Source organism: Danio aesculapii, chromosome 7 (assembly GCF_903798145.1).
Source record: "Danio aesculapii chromosome 7, fDanAes4.1, whole genome shotgun sequence".
Classification (NCBI taxonomy): domain Eukaryota; kingdom Metazoa; phylum Chordata; class Actinopteri; order Cypriniformes; family Danionidae; genus Danio; species Danio aesculapii.
In genome coordinates this window covers 58,340,931-58,368,408 of record NC_079441.1, presented here as the reverse complement: position 1 = coordinate 58,368,408, position 27,478 = coordinate 58,340,931, and the positions used below count along the sequence as shown (strand labels likewise).

General features: G+C 35.1%; 1 protein-coding gene across 1 annotated transcript in view; it reads left to right on the top strand.

Annotated features, from left to right (window-relative positions):
- Positions 1-27,478, top strand: part of rell1 (RELT like 1) — a 43,223-nt gene that overhangs the window by 11,908 nt on the left and 3,837 nt on the right. The window contains exons 2-5 of the mRNA XM_056462264.1: positions 4,767-4,961; positions 14,573-14,647; positions 18,195-18,246; positions 25,632-25,877. Of these exons, the coding sequence (XP_056318239.1) occupies positions 4,767-4,961; positions 14,573-14,647; positions 18,195-18,246; positions 25,632-25,877 (568 nt within the window). The remainder of the gene's footprint in view (positions 1-4,766; positions 4,962-14,572; positions 14,648-18,194; positions 18,247-25,631; positions 25,878-27,478) is intronic.

The window sequence follows — 27,478 nt, the reverse complement described above, 5'->3', positions numbered from 1 at the left end:
TCATTTTATAACATTTTTGGTTAGTGGTGTGCCGCAAAATTTTTCCAATGTAAAAAAACGTGCCCTGGCTCAAAAAAGGTTGAAAAACACTGCCCTAAGGGGACACTGTACTGTCAGTGTGTGCAGTCTTTTAGATGAGGCATTAAACCGAGGTCCTATCTCTGTGGTCATAAAATAAAAATCCATGGCACTTCTGGTAAAGAGTAGGTAGTGCTTTCCACAGGTTTGAAATATATTTGCAGTGGTAGCCGAATTGAAGCACACATTTTACCCACCGCACATAAATAGTTAACTATATGCAAACAAAACGTAATTAGATTTTTAGAACAATTTTTATTATTATCTGTTTTAAACATTTTCTTTTGGATGGGTTAAAGTAAAAAAAAAAATAGACTGTTGAAATAAAAAAATCCACAATTTCTTTTATGCTATTTAGGAGCCATGTACACCCACTGACAGGTAAAATCTGCTTCACTCTCATGCACATAAAATTTATGACAACTTTGAAAACGAAAGCAAAACCAAATCCCTGACATTTTAGTAGATTTAGAAACCCCGGCCAGACGAAAAAGGTGCGGGTCTCTGTGGGTCTGCAGAGCATGTGAGACTGTGGGAGTGTTGACAGTTCTCATGCACCCATAATGAGCCTAGTAAAACAGGTAAAGAAAGAAGATTTTCCACTACCTAATCACTCGCGGATATTTGTTTATATTGGTTGGATACAAAAAAATGTAAAAGGATGAAAAAACAGTAAAAAAAAAAAAAAAAAAAGTCACTAAATATACTTAATACTAAATATACTTAACATCCATTAATATACCTGGGCGGCCCACCCAAGTAAAGTCTATGTGTGGGAAGCACTGGTAGGCATGTAACCCCGGTGTCCTGGCCAAGTTCCCTCCATCAGCCCTTACCCTTCATGATTGTGAAGTACATTGGTTGTATGGCCATACATTATATTACATTACATTGCCTTAGTAAATTTATAAACTATAGAGCTAACAATGAACGATGCATGTATTTTATTTTTTTGTTAGTTATTAACAATCAACATAATTTTAGTTCTTAACAATGAACTTTTTATTTTAAATTGTGAACTGTGAAAGTATAAAACAAATTGTGCTGCCTGTCACATTATAAATACCAAGAATTATAACATCTGGTGTTCCTGCTCAGGTTTTGAAGACTTCTCTAGCATACACAACTACAGTTTAATCTCCAAAATAAGTATGAAGTGTTTTCTAGTTGATGATAACAACTATGACCTTTATTATTGTGATCACCACAAATAGGAGAGGAAACATACTATTATTTTGAATTTTGCATAATAATGTTGCCATTATATCTCCGCTTACAAACATTACAAAACTAGCTCAATTAAAAAATAAATAAAATGAATCGCCAAATACTACTAAGCTTAAAATCTATTATTAAAACATTACCATGACAAGGAAAATTTCAATGCTTTTCATGTCATTTCATTCATTCATTAGGCTACATAAAATTACCTCTGACTTTGTCCTGTCTTCTCTTTTTGTTCTTACCTGGCCACCAGAGTGCTTCAGTCTTTTAGTATGGTGACTGTTTATTTTGCATCTATTACAATCAGGTAAATGCAACTGCGTAGGTGACGATTGACCATGTCGAACTGGTGAGTCTAGAGAGAGATCAAATAGTTATGTTTTTGTAGAACGATTATTTTATTCAATATTTTATATTTATAGTGTTGACATTTAGTATAGATCAGGGGTTTCCAAATTTTTCAGCCTGCAACTCCCAAAAAAACAATGCCAGTGACTCACAAACCCCAATGTCCTCTGAGGTGGTTATAAATGTACAAACCTTGCAAACGCAAAATGGCTTGCCCAAGTCTAGTCTTTGTTTAATATTGGAGAACGGCACTCATCCTCCATGTTCAGTCGTGGCCTGTATATAATTTTAATGTATGCGAGTGCTGTAAAGGTGTCAAAGTTTAATCTGGTGTCATGAAATTAATCTGCTGCATCTGACCCTATTGCTGTGTCTATAATCTAATATAATGAGGCCCCAGGGGTTGTAATCCAACAGGAAAAAAATGTGTTTTATACTTATTAAAAATAATTTTTTTTAAATATTCTGTAGCATATCGACAAAATATACTAATTCTAATAAAATGAATTAGATTTTTAGACATCACCAAATGACGCCCGCTTATTATCTCGCGACCATCCGAGGGGTCCATACCCTTCAATTTGGGAACCACTGGTATAGATGATAAAAAAATAAGTATTGGTGGAGCTAGCATTTGCCTATTCCTCCTATGCCACAGGCCTGCCTTGCAAACAATATAATTCTTTATTCACCAATTACAACTACCAATAGGGGGTCAATAAACACCAGGTCTGTATCTCCACAATAAACAGAATAGGTGTGGTTTGGTCTGCTGCTTTCAATAGAGTGGCATTTGTTTCCATGGCGACTCATTGTTTTGGTGTTCATGGTACAAATTTACTCCACCATGATTTCAGTTTGAAAGGGAGCATGTTTTATTCAAATATAATTTTAGTGTGTTTATTTACAAAGGTATATTATGTGTGTGCAGTGCTGTTATCTGTGAATAAATTAGGGCTGAAGTTCTGAAGTGAAATAAGGGGTTCTCATGCTCTGGTGGAGAGCAATGAAGGAGAAGGGACTAGGGAACAATGTACACCGTGTATAAAGCTCTTCTAATGAGCTGGTCATCTCTATATCAGCTGGGTTAAATAGACAAAACATGCAAAATATGCAGTGTGGCTGTGCGAGGACCAGGATTGAGAAACGCTGAGTTCGTGGAGTACAATCAACCCATTCCCAACAAAGCACTGAAAATGAACATCATCTTTGAATCCTCTTTTTCTTTGTTTTTTCTTTTTTAAATCAGTTTTTTGTATTTTTGTCCAAGTTTCAGATACTTAAAAAATTTTTTTCATGATCATCATAATTTTCATCCGCTTATCTGGGGCCAAGTCAGGAGGGCAGTATTCTTAGGAGAGAACTCCAGACTTCCCTCTCCCCAGACACTTCCTCCAGCTCCTTCGGGGGGAATCTTCAGGCGTTCCCAGGCCAGCCGAGAGACATAGTCCCTCCAGCATGTCCTGGGTCTTTCCAGAGGCCCCCTCCTGGTGGGACAAGCCTGGAACATCTCTCTAGGTAGGCTTCCAGGAGGCATCCATAATGCCTGAGCCACCTCAGCTGACTTCTCTCGATGTGGAGGAGCAGCGGCTCTACTCCGAGCTCCTCCCGGGTGACAGAGCTCCTCACCCTGTCTATAAGGGCTGCCACCCTACAAAGGAAACTTATTTCAGCCGCTTGTATCCGAGATCTTGTCCATTCGGTCATGACCCAAAACTTATGACTATAGGTGAGAGTAGGAAAGTAGATTGATCGGTAAATCGAGAGCTTTGCCTTTCGGCTCAGCTCCTTTACCACAACAGACCGGTACTTCAACCGCATTACTGCTGCCTTTGCACCGATCCGTCTGTCAATCTCACGCTCCATCCTTCCCTCACTCGTGAACAAAACCCTGAGATACTTGAACTCCTCCACCTGAGGTAAGGACTTTCCTCCAACCTGGAGATGGCAAGCCACCTTTACCCGGTGGAGCACCATGGCCTCGGACTTGGAGGTGCTGATTCTCATCCCAGCCACGTCAAACTCCGCAGCAAACCACCCTAGCGCATGCTGAAGGTCCATGTTCGAAGAAGCCAACAGAACGACATTGTCTGCAAATAACAGAGATGAAATCCTGTGGTCCCTGAACCGGACCCCCTCAAGCCCAAGGCTACGCTTTGGAATTATGTCCATAAAAATTATGAACAGAATTGGTGACAAAGGGCAGCCCTACTAGAGCCGAACATGCACTGGAAACAAATCTGACTTTATTGCCGGCAATGTGAACCAAACTCCTACTCTGTTAAGGGCTGTCTCGTCCCTGTATGAACAAAACGCCTCTGACCCTATACTCCCACAGCACCCTCCACAGAATGCCACAAGGGACACGGTTAAATGCCTTCTCCAAGTCCACAAAACACATGTGGACTGGTTGGGCATACTCCTAAGAACCCTCGAGCACCCTGGTGATTGTATAGAGCTGGTCCAGTGTGCCACGGCCCAGACGAAAACCGCATTGTTTCTCCTGGATCCTAGGTTCAACCATCTGCCGGATCCTCCTCTCCAGTACCCTGGCATATTTTTTTATTTACCTAATGATCAATATTGTGAAATCAATCATGACTTATAACTTTGCATTTACATTCAGTAACCACTAGGGGTATCCTGGGGGAACATAAATGGAGTTGAGAGTCTGTATGCTCGCTGTATAAGATTTTCTACTAATCACAGAACTGTGCTTCCATGACAAGATGTGCATGAAAATCTTACCTGTTACTAAATCCTGATTTCAAACTCATTTTGATTTATTGTGCAGCCCTAGTAAAGATTCTAGCTGATAATGTTGTTAATAGTTCAGTTTCCTGCATAGGCCAATCATTCCACTAAATAGGACATTAGTGTATTGTTAAGACCAATTAATTTAGCATACTTTTCATGACTTTATTAACATTTTTTATGACTCACCAAAGACGGGTTTAGCTAAACTCCTTTGAAATGTGCATTTTCTTCTACTAGAGAAAAAAATGTGGTGTTTAGTTGACCTATTCCATTAACATATATTTTCTCAATTACGATGAATTATGATCAGTTTGAGTTATATAAAACCTTTTGTATTGATTCATGTCTCCTTATTTCAGGTGGAAATGGGCACTCAGGTGATGGGCACCCAGAGTATATTGCCTTCATTCTGGTGCCTTTCTTCTTCCTACTGGGGCTTCTGGGAGTTCTCATCTGTCACATTTTGAAGAGAAAAGGCTACCGATGTACAACTGAAGCGGAGGAAGAAGAGGAGCTAGAGAAAAAGAAGATGGATGAAGATCTTGAAAAAGGAGGTGCGTTTTGTTCAAATTTGGTTATAATAATACTGTGTGGAGTTTGAAAATGTTTGTTGAAATGGCTGAAGGAGATCAACCTTCCTCTCAAACAATAGACACTTCATCAAGCTGGTCCTGTGATCGACAGTAACGTTTAAGGAAGTTTGGCTTTTTATTGTTTGCTGAAGTCTGAAAGTTAGTATTATATTAAAATGGTCTGAATGAGTACAAGCAGTGGACTGAAATGAAAAACGAGGCTTAAGAATTAAATAATTATAAACTACTCTTAGCAATCAATTGAAAGAGCTTTCAAAATAGATGCTTGACCTCATTCCACTATTCAAGTGCCAATTGGATGGCAGATTTAAGACAAGGGTTATTTTTGGGAGCAAATTAGTTTCTTTTTTTCAGAATTTCATTGTTTTGAAAAGGATAAAAACCATCAAAAATCTGTCTCTTTTACATAGTAAATCTTCAAATTATGACTTGCACTGTAAAAAATTCTGGGTTTCACACAATTCCTTCATGTTGTCACTACACAGATTAAGTCAACTTAATTGTTTTATGCTCAATTCACTTCCAAAAAGTTCCAAAAAATCAGGAATTGTGTTTTTCAACTCCGTAGTAAATGAGGTTTAATCCCAATTATACCCTTTAGCCCTCCCCTCCCCCCACCCCTTCATTTGTGGGTTAACGTGAAGGGGTAGAGGTGTCCCAATTCTCTTTAGCTTGAAGGCGTAAGGCTAAGGGGATGGGCTAGATACCCCTTGAAACTGAGACTTTCCAGGACCACACTCGAAACCAGGGGGTAAGAAAATTTCCCAGAATACACCAGCCACAACGGCAGCATGCCTGCACACGGAAGTCAGGAGATGGACAAACTAGTATTTATTTATTTTTTTTGTCATTTATTATGAATTTTTGCAACAAGCAAGCATACGTTTTAATACATTCATAACCCCTTTTATGTTTTACTGTCATGCCGTAAAATAAAAAAACATGCCTTAAAAAAAAAACAGCAAATTTTTCAAAACTACAGCAGTCTTTGTCGTCGATCTCATGTGAAGCAAGATGTCCTCATGACATATGATGACGTGTGCAGGTGTTGTAGCGGTGCCCCATTTCTTCGAGGTAAATATTGAAGCCCTTCCCCTTCACACTCTGTTTTAAGGGCCAAGGTAAAGGAGAAGGGGTACAAAAATAGAATTGGGTTTGGACCCAAGTAGTTTGTACAAGCAGCAAAAATAATTGTTTGAGTGTATTGCTTTTATTTGGTCATGTCTCTTAAGACGTCTTACACTGAAATGGACATTGTTTTAAAGGTAAAAACTGTAAAAATGCTATATATAACATTACTTTTCCTTACTATATACTATGAATAACCATAAATTGACTTTTCCAGATTTCATTGCATGACAACTATGTTTGTTTTATTTATTTATTTTTTTTTTGCACTGAAATTGTCTTTTTTTTCTAGAATTTTATGCTACAGTACATCTAATGTAGGGCTGCACGATCAATCGGGAAAAGATCACAATCTCGATTTGAACCTACACACGATCCTAATTCAGCTTTTCTATGATTCAGCCAATTATATTTTCAAGGTCAAGAGAGAAGCATAAAGGCGGACGCAAAGCCGCGCGGGAAGTATGATTTGCACGTGTTTATTTTTTTTTCTTTTTTTTTTTTTTCTTTTAGTGACTGCAACCATGAGCCACACTCAGAAGTGAAAGTGAAACTTTGCGCACATCATTTAAATGATCATATTGCATTTTAGAGTTATAATTATGACAAGCATTTGATTTTATTTATTTTTTTTTTTATAGCGAACACAAAGTGTTGTGCATGAGAAATAATGTTTAACAGTGTTAGTATTACTACTATTAGCCCATATAATGCAAGAGGAAATCTGATAATGACAAATGTCTCATTTTACCTGTGAAAAAATGGTCTAAATGTTGTCAATGACAATTCAACTTCAGAATTATGAAAAGTTGTATTCTGATCTAATCACTTTACTCAGTGATGTAAACTTTACACTTTACTTGCTCCCATCTCTTCACCTGGGGCCCCCATCAATACTCCTTGTGTGGAACTCACGCATTTTGCGCTATGCCACTGACTTTACTGTGAATTAACAACCTGGACATATTTAAAGTCTGTTAAAGTCCACCATCGCAATTTTATACAAAATTTAGCATTTTAACCAACAGTAGAGCTACTCATTGGCCTAATATTATTTCTGTTGTTTTACCATATGTTTGAGAATAACAATAATAATAGCCTACTCATATTAACCTTTAATTAACATCTAAAGAATCATGAGAAAATGACTGTGATCTTGATATTAAACAAAAAAAAAAAACGTGATTCTCATTTTAGCCAGAATCCTGCTGCCCTACTCTGTTGATTGATTATTATTTATTTCATTACTTTAGTGTCTTTTTTTTTATTACCATGATAGTGTTTAGTAGTGGTGTGAATGACACGAAGCACCTTCTACATATTGGTATGTCTCTCTGAGATCAGATGAGCTTTGGTTTATCATTGTACTCATCACCACCTGCTTTTGCTGGTGTTTTTGTCTGTGTATTACAAAAGTGATGTTAACTTTAAAGCATTGGTCTCTTAACATTGTAAAAATCAATAAAATATGGTAGGTTACTGTAGATTTACTGAAAAATGTTTCAGTTGTATCTTTTTATGAAAAACTTTTTGTAATCACAGCTTTTTTTTTTTCCTTTTTCTTCTTTACCGTAAATCTTTTTTTTTTTTTTTTTTTTTTTTTTTTTTTTTTTTTTACGATTGGCATTTTCAGATTGGAGAATAGCGTGTTCCTTCCTGTAACAATCTTAGGGAATCTTTTCTTGCCAAATGCCTCTCTCATCTTACTGATTGCACAAAGCATTTGTTTTCCTACTGTAAGCTGCGTTGAAGCAGTGTAGATTGTCAGAAGGGCTGTTTTATTTTTCTGTAGAAAATGTGTAATTTGTGTGCAGGGTAATAGACAGGACATTGCTACATGCTTGTTAAGGTGTGTTGTGTGCTTTCTGCCTCAAATAATTTAGTTACGGCCTTAAGTTAAAAGAGTCCATTTCATGTCTCTGTAATTTTCTTGGATTGACTACATGGAAATCCTCTTACAGAATATCTTAAGATAAATTCCATGAAGTTTATAAGAATGTTATCTTGTGCAGTGATGACATAATTAAAATTAAAATTAGAACTATCCGTTTAAGCATTTGCTCATTCCCCACTTGTTCCAAACCTGATTACGTTTCTTTTTTGTTGAACAAAAAAAGAAGATATTCTGAAGAATGATTTTCATTTGTACTTATTTGTTCTAATGTATGGATGTCAGTTGCTGCTTTTCTCCAATATTTTTTTTTTTTTCAGAATATCTTGTTTTGTTTTCAACATAAGAACGAAACTCATAAAAGTTTAGAATAAAATTCAGTTCATCTTTATATCTAGAGCTCTTTTTAGATTTTCTTAAAGCAGCTTAACATAGATGATGTTCTAGTAATTTAAAATAAAAAAAATATTGTTTATTAAACCGTTTAATTGACAATAATAATTAGTTAACATCAAAATTTTTAATCCACTTATCATTTTATGTTCTTTTAATTTTACCTTGTAAATTTCGTTTTCATGTTTTGACTGCAGTAACCACCAAAGGCTATTACAAACTTAATTTTTAAAAATAAATGTTGGTTTAGTAACTAAATACTTAGCATGGAAACAGTTTGATTTGTGCATGTTGTACATTTGTCTTCAATAGGCCCTTTTTACATGACGTCATGCAGTGTATATTTGACTCAAAGCAGTGTCATCCATACTTTCGCATATGCATTGCTATAACAGAGTCACCAGTATGTTTACTACACGTGCCTTGAATACTACAGCTGTTTTCTGTTTGCAATTAAGGTGAGACAACTGGCATCTCATATTACTGAAACATTTATATAAATTTGCATAATATAAATGTATATTCATAGCACCAACAAAGAACAAACAAATTAATTGCTGAGAATTCATTCATTCATTTTCTTTTCGACTTAGTCCCTTTATTATTCTGGGGATGCCACAGCAGAATTAATCGGCAACTTATCCAGCATATGTTTTACACAGCGGATGCCCCTCTAGCCGCAACCCATCACTGGGAAACATCCATGCACACTCATTAACACACACACTCATACACTACGGCCAATTTAGCTTATTCAATTCACCTATCCCACATGTTTTTGGACTTGTGGGGGGAAACCCGGAGAAAACCACTCGAAAACGGGGAGAACATGCAAACTCCACACAGAAACGCCAACTGACCCAGCCGAGACCCGAACCAGCGACCTTCTTGCTTTGAGACTATAGTGCTACCCACTGCACCACCGTGCAGCCTGTTGAGAAAATAACAAGCTGAATGAATTAGTGAAAGGTTTAAGTAAACTTTCCTTAATAAGCAATAGCTTGCTCCCTAATAACTTCAAACTCAGAAAGCAGTACATCATTGACAAGTAAACATGTGGACACATGCCCAATAATTTAATTGTTTTAAATCACAAATTGCACTGGTATATTCAGTGATTTAAAGGTAAAATGAATCTACTGTTTTGTAGCCAATGTAATGGTTTATAGTAATGATGCAAGCTCTTATGTAAGAGACATCACCTGCATTTTATAGTATGGCGCTGTTCACTGGTAACATTAACTTCCGGCCGCAAACGTATCCGATCTAGCAACAACCCAAGGAATTATTTCTATTATTTATAAAATTTCCCATTTATTGTATTAACCTCTAGCCCCACCCCAAACCTAACCGTCACAGTAACATAAAAATATTACTTACTGTTATACAGTGTCATAAAAAAAATGCTGCTTTATTAATGTACATATCGCACTTCCGGCCGGCCGCATATCCGATCTAGACTTTACCGGTTGCTGCTAGACCAATGCATTCACTTCCTTGCACTGCTAGCATTCAACAAGCTAAGGGATGCTTATGCTTTTCATGGGTTTCTCCTTTTCGTAAACAGCTAATGAGTTCTTATGTCTGGTATATGTCAGATGTCTTCTGATCTGCCTTTTATGTTGAGAACTGATGTGAAAAATATACCAGTCAGTAGAAATAAAGACTCCTTCCTCGTTTGTTGCTGGAGGGAGCTACAAGGAGCAAATCAGGAGTTTATGGAAGCTAAAGTCATAATTAATGGTTTGCTAATAGCGAGAAGGGGAAAAATAAAGTGTGACTATAACTTTTAACTATTTTCAAATAGTGCTATTCAATCATTTGGTAAAATAGCAAATACAGTATATCACAGAAAAATAAAATATCGCAATGTCAGATTTTTCCTATACCTTGCAGCCCTAACATGTAGTCAGATCTTAATCTTTTGTGTTCCCAATTCATGTTCAGAAATGTTGCAGCCTATTGCTTAAGTTTTAATGCACTTTGCACAAATGATGTCCTACAGATGTAAGGTAATATCCACGGTGCGCATCATGGAAAATAAATGTATTTATAGTTATCATTTTGCGTACTTTAAATAAAAAAACAGAGACAAGGTAGTTTAGAATGTCTGTATTTATTTAATAAAGTAATGAGAGATCGAGAGAAGCTGCAACTTTCAGTACTGCAGACATAACCATGTCATGGTTTTATATGCTATTTTATTATTAGATTTTAATTTAGGCATAATCCTTAATAGGAAATCGAAACCAAAATTCACATCCTATAACTGATGTAATTTCCCCACCTCAGTTATTCTGTTTACTGTTCATTCTACTTATTATTAATCCCATCCCCATAAAGCAAATTACGGTTTGGGACAGACTGAGGGCCTGAGAGTTCCCTCACAGCTCTGTTAGTGCACTTATATGCACAGCAACCTGACAAAAAAATAAAAAGATGGAGAACACTACTCTCTTGTACTGTACTTCAGATATATATCATATTCTATTGGTTTCCTGGCATCAATAGCAATTTAAAGCAGTTCGCTCATGTATCATCCGCATTTTCACTTCAGCAATTCAGTTTGAGTGAATGCAGACAATGTAATTAATATATAGAAAGCCTAACAGATTATCTAGCAATTGTTCTTTTTATATTTAAATGAGCTATAGCATGTGAAGCGTCCCTTACTCACGTTCTTGCTTCTTATTCTATTAATTGTAAAGGGATGCCTTAGCAGAATGAACCCCCAGCATCACTTCTATCATCAAATATTTACTTTACTGATATATTTGTTAAAAATGTTGTTTTGTTTGCAAGCGATGCTAATTATTTTCCACTTTTGACAATGAAAAGTATTCATTTTATTTTATTTGCAAAGTTTTGTATATTAAAAAATATTCCAAAAACGTTTTCATTAAAACTAAACTGTAAACTTTTAGCTCCCATTTCATAAATTAAGTGCATTAGTCAACTTTGGCCTTGACATGTTTTTTTTATAATGCTATGTCCCACAATGTGTCAAAAACAAATATATGGAAGAAATTTATTTAATTATTATAATAATAGATAAATTAGCCTGTAGAATAAATTAATCTTTTCCCAGTGTTGGGGTGCAGATGGAAGGGCATCCGATGCGTAAAACATATGCTGGATTGGTTGGCAGTTCATTCTGCTGTGGCGACCCCAGATTGATAAAGGGACTAAGCCGAAAAGAAAATGAATGAATGAATGAATGAATTAATTAATTAATTATTTAATTGTGTATAAGAATTGTCTTTAGTGGCAGCCCTTAGTTCAGTTTAGTTCAGTGTAATGCAAATGTCACTGCTGAAAGCTTCAACACTGAAGATCAACTCCACCTTTAAATAATGAGGATATTTTAATTTTAGGTAATCTTTATCTATCACTTTCAGTCCAATGCAAATCTCAAGTAAATTTTTTTAGAGAAACTTTTTTTTTTTATATATAAAAGTAAGTGTTTTTGGCCTTCTCATTATTACTATTTTTCCATTGTGAGTGGCTTGATGGATGTAGAGTCCTCCCTGTTGATTTTATATATATTTTTTTAAGGGTGTGTTTTGAATGGTTACTTAAAAAAAAAAAAAAAAAAGCTTTATTCACTTGACTTGCTTTCAGTGAAAATTTTATTCAGTTGTGCTCATTCTCACTCTCTCTGGAATGAATAATATATGGCTTGGGTTTCTTCTTCAGTGATTACTAATTACCAAGCAGAGTAATGATCTTTTAGAAAAGACATAATCGCATACAGCCACTCTTGAGTTATAAGACAAGGTAAGGTGTGCACTGTTCTGTACATCTGGCCCAATACGTCACTCATCTTGGAGAACAAAGTTGTTTGTTTTTTTTTTTTTGTTTTTTTTTCAACAGGAATAGAGACATTCAACTTGACACACCTAATGGTTAAGAACTTGCTTGGTCGCACTAATGCAAATTGTTTGGAATTGTTCTCACTTCATTGTTTTAAATGCCACAAAGGCAAAAATGGGTTAAACGGTATAAGTTTACAGTATGTATGCTACTGCTAGGGTGGGGTTTCTGCTTCAGGAAATTACCCAACATTAAATTTTTATTGCTGAAGGATCTACAATGTTATTTTTATTAAATGACTTTTGTGTTTTTATTTTTATTTAACTTTTCAGCTTTAATGCTAGTCTCTATGGTTATTTTTTTTTTTTTGCTAGTAATGTTGACGTGGCGCTGAATTCTAGGAAATTTAAGAGTGTGTGGACTTGTTCAAACTGGCACAGCCCTGTCTCTTTCTTTCTCTTTGTCTTTTTGTTTGTCTTCAGATCTTTGTATCCACCCATGTCTCACTGAACTTGGCAGCAATTAGGCACTACATATTGTTATATTATTTGTAATATATACTGATTTCATAATAATAATAATAATAATAATAATAATAATAATAATAATAATAATAATAATAATTAGTGGTAGTAGTAGTAGTAGTGGTGGTAATCTGTGCAAGCCCATTTACCGGAGCTGTATTTGTATTTATTAGCATTTGTGTACTTTTTTTTTTTTTTTTTTTTTCTTCAATTGTGTAATGCATTTATTTACATAGAATGTAAATTTTAATAATTACGTTTTTAATCTCAGAGGTTTAATTTCTGTTTATTTCTATAAATGCAAACAATTATTCTGCTTTTCATTAATGATTACACTGTCTAATTTATTGCAAGAACTTATTTTATTTTAAAGCCATTACTTAAAACCATTAGAGTAAATAAATCGTCACCTGCCCCTTCTCATGATCCTCTGCTCCCATGAGGATGGGCCCTATTGCTGTATCCAAATCGCCCCCTACACCCTTGTTCATTATTCTCTACAGTCAGTCCACTAATATAGTCTACTTTTTAAAGACTGAATGAAAACAATTGATTGCAATCGAGCACTCGGCACACAGGAAGGGATGTCATTTTGTTTGTTATGATGCTTGATGAATCCCTCAAGCAGATTAGATTTTAAACTTGTACCCCTGTGGTAGTTATTTAACACATCGCAAGCTATTTGTTAGTACTGAAAAGCATTTTGATGTCTGTCATGTATAAAAACATTAATTAAATTATATTTTGTTTTAATTTTCACCAATAGGTATTTGCTATATTGGTCACCAACTTGTGGTCAGATGTGGAAATGGATTTGGCGCGCAAACTCCTTGCATATTGGGTATTTTCTAGATGCAGTGTGCATGGGTTGTACACTCTATAATGGAGTGCATTGTGGGATTGATTTAGTGCACTTCAGAATGTCTACTATGGTTTCAGACACCACCAGAAATGGCTGCTTCTTCCTATAGTTCACTTTTTAAAGGTATAAGGGATGATGGAATTGTTTTGTTTTTGTTTTGATGGATTCACAGGAAGTGTGGTTTCAATTAGTGAGAAGCTGAAACAACATTTGGTTAAGACAAATTTTGTCTTTGTTGGTAAATTTAACTGTCCTTGAATGAATATTACTATTGTGTATTATCATTACAACATCATTATTCATTGAATAATACATGAGTGGCAAAAAAAGAAATAAACAAAGCAGATTAGCAGTCATATGTCCGGAGAACTGCATATTTCCATGTCCTATCCCCAGCTGTTAGAGAAAATGCTACACAGGAAATTTGTCCTTTCCAGCAGGGATCTAGGCATGGATTCAGGAAGGACATGGGTGGTGTGTGTATGTGTGTGAGCCTATCCATCTCTATATGCCTTTAATGAGGCCTTTCACTGATGTCAACAGACCATAGTTATTGTTAGTATTGTAAATGTTATTGTTTTCTAGCACCATGAGCTAGTTCTCCCAGTACTGTAAAGTCAGCAAATATCTTAAATTTATACCACCTGTGTGTCAGGAAATAACAAAAACTCCTTACAGTTGGTTTGTGACAACAGCTGCACACTTTCTCCTAATGTTTTGAACGCACCAGAAAACAATTTAAAGAATGTTACAGACTGGTACCTACTGATTTTCATAGTATTTGATTTCCCCTAACTATTGATGTCAGTGGCTATGTGTTTACAACATTCTTCAAAATAATGGAATTTTGTGTTCAGCAAAAGACATTCTAAATGCATGTTCATATTGGCGTGAACCATCACTTTAAGCATTGTTATTTATTTTCTTTTTAACACAACCATTTTCTATCTCTCTTTGTCAGATCTAAACGACACCTTCAGTGAAGGAAACGCAGACACAGTGGGCCAGATTGTTCACTACATCATGAAAAATGAAGGTAAACTCTATGAATGTTTGGATAATTGTGAATTTGACACACTAATGAAAGATAGTTTGGTAAATGGTCACTGGTTTACTTGACCCTAAGATTACGGAACGTAAGACCTCTTGGAAATGATGACATATTTTTGCTGGTCTGTTTACTCCGATGGAAACTTGAGGTGTGGTAACAAGACAGTCACATTGATCATGATGTTACATTGATTGTGACGGAGTGTAAACAATCCTCAGCTGACTTCAGAGCAGTGAATCATGAGGTCACACCAGACAACTGTGTATCACCAGGCTTATTTATTTCTGTTTTGACTGACCTCAAAATTTGGTAATACATTTTGAATTTTTTTTTTAATTCTAATGAATTAGAATAAATTCATCACAAATATATAAATTAATAAATACATGATGATGATGATGATGATAATAATAAAATATTTTAGTCAAAGCATTCTGGAGAGAACAAGGTTGCTTGGCACTGTTGTTGTAGCAACAAGTGGGAAAAATCAAAATACTAAGGAATCATACATTTCCAGATAAAAAAAATAAATGAAAAATAATAATAGTAGTAGTAGTATTAGTAATAATAATAATAGAAGTAGTAGTAATAATAATAATAATCAGTTGACGATTAAATTGACATTGAAAGACTTTATGTAACTACATTTTAGGTGTCTTGGCCGGACTTTAAGATTTGAACTGTGGATTTAAATCCTGAAAATACTGATCATACATACAAATTGCAAAACACACCTTTTTTTCAGACTTGGTGAACAAGTTTTGATTTCGTTGACTGGGATTGTGTTTGTTGTCTGGTTAATTCAAGATGTTAATGATAAAATGTGCTTTAAAGTCCTCATGAAATCGAAATTGACAAATGTACCTTCTTGGTTCATTGTTCATATATGCAATTTAAATAATCTTAGACATGCTTATTCGTAGAAATGTTTTATCATTTAAATAATTGCTCCAGTTCTGGAATAGCTTTAGCAGAATATAAGTCCTTAAAGAGATAGTTCACCCAAAAACTGAAAATTCTGTCATCATTTAATCACCCCTTGATCCAAACCTGTTTGACTTTCTTTTATTCTGTTGAACAGAATAGAAGATATTTTGGAGACTGCTGGAAACCTGTACCTTTTGTTTCCGTGTGTTCAATTCAATTCACCTTTATTTGTATAGCGCTTATACAATGAAGATTGTGTCAAAGCAGCTTCACATAAAGGGTCATAGTAAATGGGAACAATGTAGTTCAGTTTGTAGTGTTTAAGTTCAGTTCAGTTTAGCTCAGTTCAGTGTGGTTTAATAATCACTACTGAGAGTCCAAATACTGAAGAGCAAATCCAACGATGCGCACTAAGTTTTGAGATCTTAAAGAGCGAGTTGGATTGTAGAGAGACAGAAGATTGGTTAGATAAACAGGGGCTAGATTATTTAAAGCTTTATATGTAAGAAGCAATATTTTAAATTCAATACGAGACCTAACAAGCAGCCAGTGTAAGGAGGATAAAATTGGGGTGATGTGATCAAATTTTCTAGACCTGGTAAGAACTCTGGCAGCTGCATTTTGTACTAATTGGCGTTTGTTAATAGAGGATGCTGGGCTGCCAGCAAACAGTGCATTACAGTAGTCCAGCCTAGAAGTCATAAAAGCATGGACTAGCTTTTCTGCATCTGAGATGGATGGCATACTTCGTAACTTAGCAATATTTCTCAGATGAAAGAAAGCAGTTTTTGTGACATGGGATATATGACTTTTAAAAGTGAAATTACTGTCTAATATGACACCCAGATCTTTTATAGTAGAGCTAACACTAACTTTGTATCCCTCTAATTGTAGGTCGAGTTGTTGTGAGATCTGCTGTGTACAGGATTTAGGCCCAATAAGGATTTAGGGCCAATAAGTGTATCTTTGATGTTTCTTCAACACCCCATCCTGGTCACTCATGATTATCTATTATAGAACAACATCCTATCAGAAATGGGATTATTTCTGCTCGTGCATCAGTTGACTTTTTAAAATGGTTTAAAGCATTGTTCACCCAAAAATGATATTTACTCGACCTCAAGTGGTTCCAAACATTTATGAGTTTCTTTATTCTGTTGAACACAAAAGAAGATTTTCGAAAAAAGCTTAAAACATGTAACCATTGACTATCATTGGGAAATCGGTTGTTTTCTAGCTTTCTTCAAAATATCTTCTTTTGTCTTTAACAGAAGAAAATCAAACAGGATTGGGACAAGTAAACAGTGACTAAATTATGACAGAGTTTTCAGTTTTGCATGAAATAGCTCTTCAAGATGTGTAAACAGAAGGAACTGGAAGTTTGTTAAATGCACGCCACTTTCACTGCCAGTCCTTGCACAATGTTTTTGGCATTTTTTTGTGCCATCTTTGAATATATGAACATTTTCAAGTTGAATATCTTGGTATGGCATCTCGTGTATGTGTGTTTGAAGGCATGCAGCAGCTTTTTGCACAATAGAACCAGTAATAGATGGCATTTGCACTAAATGTAAAAATAGTATTTCCTATACCCAACCTTGCACATACCTAACCATATATTCCCTATATGCATGAAAAGATAAAACAAAAATAGTGCAAATAGCAGCTAAAGGTGTTTACTCTAGGTGGAAATAGTATTTTCTTAGCATTATGCCATTTGCACTAATTGCAAAAATCACTACTCAGAAAGAACGCATTGAGAGCTGCGTCAAAATAGTTTTAGAAATCTATTCTGCATCTTTTTCTGAGATTTTCGAAATGCATCACTATTCTCTCTTGAATTGATTCCGGGCTCAGTTTTTACCAACAGATGGCACTGTGTTTCACTAACAGATATACCCTTAAAAATACTACTTGAACCAAAAATAATAATTAATAAAGTTAGCAAAAAGTTTATGCAAATTACAGGAGTGTTCATAGTGAGCTGTGTTTACAATCGTCTTGTGATTTAAAAGTCAACTTGCATGACTCAGCTCTTCCTTATTTGAGTGTACAGAAAAAAAACTAGCCTAGAGCGCCATCTGCTGTTAAACACGCACAAAAAATACTTTTTTTACACCACAACTTTGGGTTTGGAAAAAGGGGTGTTTAAAACCCTGGTTTATTTGCAAAATATTTATCTAATTATGTGTCTTCCTCTCTATGCCACTGTTGCTGTGTCACTACCAGAAGGACATGAGGTGTAAATACACATTTAATTTTCCTCTATTTTAGTCGTTAGATGTAGTATTTTATCTGGGCTTAACCGTAACTCCACTGTAATCCAACAATAACTGTTTTGATAGAGGCAGGTAATGTGAGCTAGTTGTCAAATGGACTTGCACTGATATTTGTAAGGTGTGGTGTTTGATGGCAAGAACTTACCCTTGGTTTACTGTGATTATGTGCTGCAGTAGTTGTTGCTGTATCAGAAGGCATTAAGCTGCTTTCATTAGTCAGAAGATTTCAGTCAAGCCAGTGGTTCGTCATCCGAGGCTGCCGACTCTTCTCTGTGCTAATTTAGGAAGTCAATTAATAAACTCTCTCTCTCATTGTCTTTCCCCAGCCAACTCGGATGCACTCAAAGCCATGGTTCAGGACAGTATAGACTCTGAAGGGTAAGACCTGGTTATATTTCTTTTCTATGTGTGTTTTAATCTTCTAAACTAGCTGTAAATTGGTGGAGGAAAATGGGCTTTCAAGCATAAACTTCAATTAAAATTGTAGTACAGCTTTCTTTCTCTAATAACATTAAAAGTGTGTCTTGTTAATGTTTATTATTTTATTATGACCAAAAATATATTTTATTATTCCCCTGTGGTTTCCAGAAGACACCAATTAAAATGTATTGTGTAAAAATAGTGTACTGAAAAATCAGAAATCTTGTCGGGGATACTAAGAGCATCAGTCTTGCTTTATAACAGAGGTTTTCGGTCCTTTAAATGTCACAAATCCCACATTCTAAAGTTTCAAAAACATGTTGTAAATATTCCCTATAATTTGACATTTTTTTTCACAAAATTAATTTAATATGCTTTTCTATGAGGGTGTCTGCAGGCGGGGTCTTAAAGTCTTGACATCTTAAATTTCAAAAACAAAACTTTAGGCTTTAAAGTCGTTAAATTCGTAAAGTGTTGTGTTGTATGTCTTAAATCATTTTAAACAGGCCTTAATTTTCCTCTGTCCAAGTAAAGCTACCTAATCAGGCCGACATCCTTCCTATCACCAACAATCCATCATAATAAAATATTTTTTTAACATTTTAAGTTTATATTTAATATTTTTTTATTGCAAAGAGATATAGTTTACAAAAAATAATTTTTACAGCGATTTCTCTAAATTTAATTCCCTGAGAAAGAAAAGTAAAACAATTACACTGTTCCTCATGATAATAACAGAGCAATATATCCCTTTACGTTATCTTCCGTGTGTGTGTGTGTGTGTGTGTATGTATGTATGTATGTATGTATGTATGTATATGTATATATGTGTATATATATATGTATATATGTATATAATATTTGTACATTGATTAACATTGCAGCGTTCTTGTCAAACTGTCAGCTTATAAAACTCCAATATAAAGTAATATCCCATCACTCCAAAAGATGGCGCTGTCACTTCTCTGATAGCTTCAGCAGCACGATGTGCTTCTGTCTGTCTAATATGACACATTGTGGAGGAAATCACCATGAAGCACGAAAGCATCAATCACTGACAGCGCTGCAAGCCAGAATTAGATCCAGGAAGACTTTCAAATCCACATATACAGAGGAGTCATGGAATATGAGTCTGGGTGGAGCAGTGATCTCCACCCTGTTAAACTGTATAGAATGTTTTTTCCTCATGTTATTTTTAGCAGTATTATAAAAGCGGATTATAGATTTATAGTTCATCATGTGAGATTATAATGAAGAAGATGTGACTGTACTTTTCACTTACAGGTTTCTTCCATTTTCCTTAAACATTTCAGGATACATGAGTAATAAATGTTTAGTTGTACGGAAATGTAATAGTAAAAGGGATAGTTTAACCCAAAATTAATTTTCAGCCATGATTTACTAACAATTAATAGTCAAGGGTGAATAAATTATGGCAGAATTGTCATTTTTGGGTGAACTATCCCTTTAAATTAGTTTTACTTGTCTTATGTAATTGACAATCTTACACATCACTCACTAAAAGAATAGTTCAACCGTGAAAAATGAATATTTCATCATCATTGACTCATTCTCGTGTCATTTCGAACCAAATGCCCTGTTTATTTTTTTTTCCCTACAAGGTAACAAAAATGATTAAAAATACTACACACATTCAGGCTTCAACTATAAATTCAAAATTATTATAACATTTTTGAGTTTCTTTCATCATCATATTAAATAAGAGATTTTGAAGAAAGCTGAAAACCTGCTGACTATGGAAGTCAATTGATACACATATTCAGCATGCTTCATAATATTTTCTATTGTGATCAACAAAAGAAAGAAACTCTTATAGTTTTTGAAAAAAGTGAAGGGTTGGTAAAGGATGGCAGAACTTTAATTTTTGGATGTACTATCCCTTTAAGAGCTCAAATTTCATATAATAGTCACTATTCATAACTTCATAACTTTTCTTTCCAGTGAGCTTTTAACACAATTCTAATGTGAACTCATGAATAAACTTAATGAATGATTTTGATGTACAGTCTCAGAGATGAAAAAAAAAAAAAAGTTTTATCTTTATTGTCAGGGACTTTTTTTAAAATTACATTTTGGTACTTTTAAGCTTAAAAGAACATATTAGTGCCCAGAAAGTACTGAAGTGTACTTTTTTAGAAAGGTGCTTATTTTTGTGCCTATATTTCAGAGGATGTTCTTTCATTTGTGCTTTTTGAATCTCTATTCAGTCAAAAAGCTCAGCCGGCATTTTCTTCAAGTCTGTCTAGGGAGCAAAACATGACTGAATTTTCATTTTTGGGAATTCCTTTGATCTGTCCCTGTCCCCAGATGTCCTTGTTTAATTGTGTGTGTGTGTGTGTGTGTGTGTGTGCGCGCGCGCGCGTAGAGTGTATGTTTTCCAGTTTATCTGCGCATTCATGTGAAGAGATTTGGGTTGAACAATCAGGTCACTCCGCTGCTTATACAGAACAGTCTGAGAGACTCTAGCAGAGTGAATTTCCTTCCTGCAGTCTGAGATGATACAGAGAGACTGAAGGGAAGAGCAGAGCATAGGAAAGGTGAAAGGTGTAGACTATAGCAATAAATGTTATGAAGAAAGGAGTTATTAGGACTCGAGGGATGAGAAAGTGAGTGGTTCTCAGAATGAAGTGTGATTGTGCGATTCATTCGCCACTTACTGAGGAACATACTGGACAGGAGAAGTCTAGGATGGCGCTTATAAAAGGATGGATGGAGAAATCTATGTCACTCAAACATTTCTTTAGTCCGAAAACCCAGCTACGTTAGGGGAAAGATTTATTTTATTTTATTTTTTTTGCAGTTACCGTTATTGAAGCTACTTTTAAAAAGGTAGCAGTCTGAGGTACAAGTCATAATCTGAGGTAGTTCAACTACAAACAAACTGCTCTTCTGAAAGTAGTTGCTACTAGCTATGCCAATCATGTTAAGGGAACTATTTTTTATATACATTTTATTTTGTTATCAAGTTACAAATAAGTATCACTTTACAACAAGGCTCAATTTGGTAATATTAGTAAACCACATTGGTTAATATTAAGTAACAATGAACAATACTACAAAATCGTTTATTAAAGTTATAGTTCGCACACAAAACAAATGTTTACTCACTATTTGCTCACCGTTCATTTGTTCAAACTTTGAACACACAAAAAAACATATTCTGGTGAAAGCTGAAAAACAAGAAATATGGAAGTCAGTGGTTCAACATTCTTCAAAGTTCTTTTGAACACAAAAGTAGATATTTTGAAATTTTGTTTAATGTTGTGATGTATGTTCTTTGATGTCCATATAGTTAGAAGTGCTTGAAAGAAAGATGCTCACTATTTTTTAAGCACTGTTTTAAATCCTGTTTTGACCCTTTCGTCAGAGCACCTTGTTTTGACATTTGTGCTTCATTCTAGGCTTGGAAGTTAATGTCCACTGGAATGATTGGCTAAAGGTTTTGCATATTCAAATAAGTTTCATCTCACCTGTCAAAACACTGATTTTGACAAATGGTAACTGGTAAAATTCAACTAAATGTGTTTGAGTCACTCCGATACCAAACAACATGATGAACATACAATTTATATACCAAAGATACTTCTACATATGATGGCATGGTGGTTAATTAATTTTATTATTTGTAGTTAACACACAGACCTTGGCTATGTTCTACATAATATATTACACACTTCTGTAAATGAATGGCTTTTGAAAGCACTCCTGGAGGCACAATTTGTATGTCTTCATTACCAAGTGACATCAAACATATCCTAAGTGCCATTTACACTATAGTGCATGTTTCTGAAGAATTAAAGTAATTAAATATCACTTGAAGATGTTGAAGTAGTGACACCAGGCGAAACTATAACACAACTTATACATTTTAAAACAAAAACTATCTAGTGTTAAACCTAGGGCAGCTATATGAGGAGTGTCTTGCTAAAAAGTCAACTAAAAGTATTGCCAGTGACACTCAATCTAGTAGCTAGCAGCTGTTACACCATATGAAAAAACATCACGAAGGCACCAGGAGATAACAAACACCATAACTCACTACTGTTTGCTCTAGAGAAAAAAAATAGTGTTTAATTTCAGAAAATTTATAAACTAATTTGAATAGAAGTTGGAGTTATTTAATATCTTTTCAGTTAATTTTTTTGACTAGCACTCACTGCATTTTAGCAGTAAGAAGCTACAAATATAGAGCTGCAGCTTGACTACAAAATTAAATAGTAAATCAAATTTAAATCACAATATCTGTTAAAAAAAAAAATCGCAAATATTTTCCCTAAATCGCACAGCTCTAAGTCAGATAGTGTTAATGTAGTCAAAACAATAATATTTCTGAATGTACACCGAACATGTCAGTTCATATTCTCATTGTAATTTTTTGTGTTGTTACATAATTGCCAGTACTACTGCAGAAATATCCTGGCTAGATTGGCAGTTAGATGGTGTAGTTACGACTTTGACCAGCAGGGGCTAATGGGATCATGCCAACCATCATAACCTTGACCTGTAATGACTGCATTATGGCCCTTTTTGCGATTTAATGTTTATAAAGGATCAGGTTAACCGATGTCACACTCTTCATTGCTGAGCACACAGCATCTTCTTTTTATGTAACGTGCGTTTGCACGGGTGTCTTTTGTTCCTTTATATTCCTCGTAGTCCCATTTGCAGGTGGCATTTGAAGTATCTGTCCTGCTTTCCTCTACCTCTTGAGTGAGACACACACGCATATTCACACAGAGCAGAACAACTTCCCACAGCGTAATGAAAACTGATAAGACCAATGCAAATTTTTATTTATTTATTTTTTAAGTTAGCAGAATGGAAGGACAGATAAAGCAGCAGGGCAGTGAGTTGCCTTGTCTCTTGAAGTAAATGCTGTATTTGTGCTGCATTTCAGCTAGGCTGCTCAGTATATCGTTTCAGCATTGACATTGCAATGGTGTCATTGTATCCGTAATAATAATTTAACGAGAACACTTTAAATGAAAGGGTTGTCATGACATCTTTATAAAAAAAAAGAGATTTTATACATTCTTATGACAATTGCCATTAAGTGTCGTGTCATTTTAAATGCAAAGATGACTGCATTTGAGATGTCTTTGACAACTTGGCATTACCAAGACAACGTAACTTGTCATAACTCTGTCAGAAACATGACTGTCAATAGGCCATTTTAAGTCATGAATACGTTTCTGATCACTTTTTTTCAGTGGAAAGAAACTCAAAAGCGCACAAATACAGTGGTACAGAATTCAATTTGTCATTTTGAACTCATTCAAAATGAGTGTCAATATATATTTTTTACTGTCTCATAATTAGTTGTAATTTCTTGAAGACTTCGTGAAGACTTTACAATAAGGTTGTATTAGTTAATGTTAGTTGATATATTTATTAACATGAACAAACCACAAACAATACATTTATTACAATGTTTGCTCATGTTATTTAACGTTAGTTAATGAAAATAGTTGTTCATTGTTAGCTTAACTCACAGTATATTGACTAACGTTAACATGACTAACGTTAACATTTTTTTTTTTTTTCCTTTAACAAATGGCTAGACCAGGCATGGGCAAACTCGATCCTCGAGGGCCGATGTCCCTGCAGAGTTTTGCTCCAACACTAATCAAACACACCTGAACATCCTAATTAGTGTCTTCAAGATCACTAGAAAGCTACAAGCAGGTGTGTTTGATTAGGGTTGGTGCAAAACTATGCAGGGACACCGGCCCTCCAGGATCGAGTTTGCCCATGCCTGGGCTAGACAATAGGCAATTTCAAATGTCTTTAAAAGATGAATAGGTCTTATATAGAAATAATGCCAATCATCAACAACATTAAAATATTTTATTGCACTTTGCAATCGATCATTTCTAAATGACGCGGACACTGGTGTTTTGGTTTGTTTGAGTTGTCATAACAAACAACGTCGTATTTGCGATTTTAAAATGGCAACCAAGCAAATGACACTGAATTACAATTCTAAGCATGCTTTTTCATAGTGAAATGTGAGAAATATGAAATGTATCACACAGGAGTATGGGCCGGTATAAGGTATAATAACCTTGGATAAAAATATTACGGTATTGTGATTGCTGCTCTAAAATATGTTCTTTTTTAAAATATTTGGGTAAAAAACACAAACTTTTTACAAACTGTGGTAAATCTTGAAACTGGTTATCGTCCCATACCTAGAGGAGTGGGTAAATTTAAAAAAAAAAAAAAAAGTAGTCCTTCCTATGTGGTCAATGTATATAAACCTACAGTGTATATAAATTTACAGAAAAGATAATATATTGAATATCAGAATATGATATCTCATCGTCCAGCCCTAATTGTAGTTATTTTTTATGCAAGTACCTATTAAATTAGCTCCTTTAATATAATGTTGGACTGAAATTCTATCAGTTGTAGCCTTGGCAAAGAATAACTGTTATTTATGTATTTATTTATTTATTTATTTATGTGAAGACTATATAGCGTGTTTTTTTTTTTTTTTTTTAATTATTTATTTATTTTTTTATACATTTGATTATTTAGTTTCTGTGGCTAAATACTTCAAACTCTTTGTAATGCACTGATTATTTCATTTCTGTATTCATTCTATTCTGTTTATCTATACTGTGATTTTACTATATTGTCTGCATATGCACCTCCTTATTATTAAAAAAAAAGGTTTATTCTATCTAAATAGAGCTATTCAAGTCATCTGATGAAGTTGTATTCATTGCAAAATATTGCAATGTCAGTTTTTATAATCTTTTATAAAAGGGAAAACAGTTTCCATTGTAAAATGCGTTCTTCAATCCTGGTTTAACATGTGGCTGAGCTGAACAATTGTGTTACATAGGGGTGTACGGGTGCACACACATACACAAACACACACTATGTTTTGATCCAGACCTCAGGTTTTGAAATTGGTTTGTACATTTTCAGAACAATAGAGGATTTGTTTATTTTTTTATTTATTTTTTTATAAAACATTGGTTTACTGAACAGATTTGCCATAAATGTATGGCTTGCTATTATAATAATTTTCTTATGCTGTAATAGCAGTGCTGCCGTGACAGGACGTAAGCCTATGGCCTACACTATCTGTGTGCTTAAAAAGAGCATACATAAAGTAATTTTTTAACAGAAAATATATAATAATAATAATACTACTAATAGTAATAATCAAGTTTTGGCATGCTTGGGGGAGGTCAAACACATTATTTACCACTAAAGTGTACTGCACTTTAACATAATTTGTCAAATGGAGGTAGGTCATTAAGGGTATTTCATAGTTAATCTGTTTTATTGTTCTTTTCAATTTCCAACAGTGGTCCTGTGACACCCACCACTCCAAACACACCCACCAGCCCAGAGAGCCCTGCAGCACCAGGGTTGCCACCCACTGCAGCCAAACACACCTGTAATCACCTGCACACCATCGGAGGAATCAGCGGACATAAAAACATCTGCCACCGCTGCAACCAGAAAAAATGGCCTCTGTTGAGACGCTCATCCAGCAAGAAACTGGACAGACGCAGTCATGTAGGAGAGGTCACAGTGCTTTCTGTGGGCAGGTATGTGACATGCACATGTATATCTTGCGTATATTATCGGATATGCAAATGTACAGTTGCATTAAAAAAAAAGTGACTAAAGCGCTAATGCTTTTAATGACTTTTATTTCCATATGTTAAATAGTGGGAACATTCAATTCTAAATCCAAGCATTTTATAGTTAATAATTTTATAGTTTCTGTGTGTGGTAGTGGGCGACGTAGTGGCGCAGTAGGTAGTGCTGTCGCCTCACAGAAAGAAGGTTGCTGGTTTGAGCCTCGGCTAGGTCAGTTGGCGGTTCTGTGTGGATTTTGTATGTTCTCCCTACGTTCGCGTGGGTTTCCTCTGGGTGCTCCGGTTTCCCCCACAGTCAAAAAAAACGTAGGTAGAATTGGATAGGCTAAATTGTCCGTAGTGTATGAGTGTGAGTGAGTGTGTATGGATGTTTCCCAGAGATGGGTTGTGGCTGGAAGGGCATCCGCTGCGTAAAACGAATGCTGGATAAGTTGGCGATTCATTCCGCTGGGGTGACCCCAGATCAATAAAGGAACTAAGCCGACAAGAAAATGAATGAATGAACATTCAATTCTAAATCCAAGCATTTTATAGTTAATGATTTTATAGTTTCTGTGTTTGGTAGTAATCTGTTAATATACCATCTGTTAATAAAGAAATGGGATTTTGATTTTGATACTGCATTTTTTTATGTTTTCAATTGGGTTGAGGTCAGTGTGTTGAGCTGGCCACTCCCTTACCTCAATAAAACGGAGTTATTACTTGCTTGATTTTGTGTTTGGGAATGTTGTCTTGTTGAAACACCCATTTTAGGGCCATTTCATCTTTAGTATAGAAAAACAATCTATTTGTGTTTTTTTTTTATGCGTTCAAAGCAAGCGGCAACCTCCCGCTCTCCCTCGGGAGGCCAATACGGAAGTAACTGAAACTGCAATTCATCAAAATTCCGCTAGTCCTGGCTCCATAATAGAGCAAAGTGCAATTGAGCCCTCTGTTAGAATAGCCAACTTTACAGCAGAAAAAAGGGTGTTTACAGCCTGGTACAAAGAACGATTTTGGTTCATATAGCTATTATTACCCTCCATGACAACTGTGAGGGGGGTGAATTTTTTTATAACTCATCCATTTCCTTTATTTTAGGTTATATTAAGTTTGCATAATTAAGGGCGTGGCCACTTGAGTGACAGCTAGGTCTCGCTGGTCGCCGTCACTTCACCTCAGCTGAATCCGGCAGATTAGCCACTGATCTCGGCATATTCATCGTATTTTTGTTTTGTTTTATGTGGCTTTACACAGTCAGCTGCCTTTTGGACTTATGTCTTACAATTATCAGATGATATGGGATGCTGTGTGCATTTAATTGTGCTCACAAACCATTCACGTGGCCTCCGTTTCCCATGTGAGTAAAGTTATATACTTATATACCATCTCTATAAATGTATTTGTTTTATTTAAGATCATTTATCATTAATATTTTTCTTTAGACCCGTAAAGCACTCCAGAATCTGACAGATTGATTTGCTGTAGGCTCTAGAACAGTCATCTGAAGCATTGTCATACAGTGTTGTGCTGGATTTCATCAATAGTCTTGCATTTACTAACACACA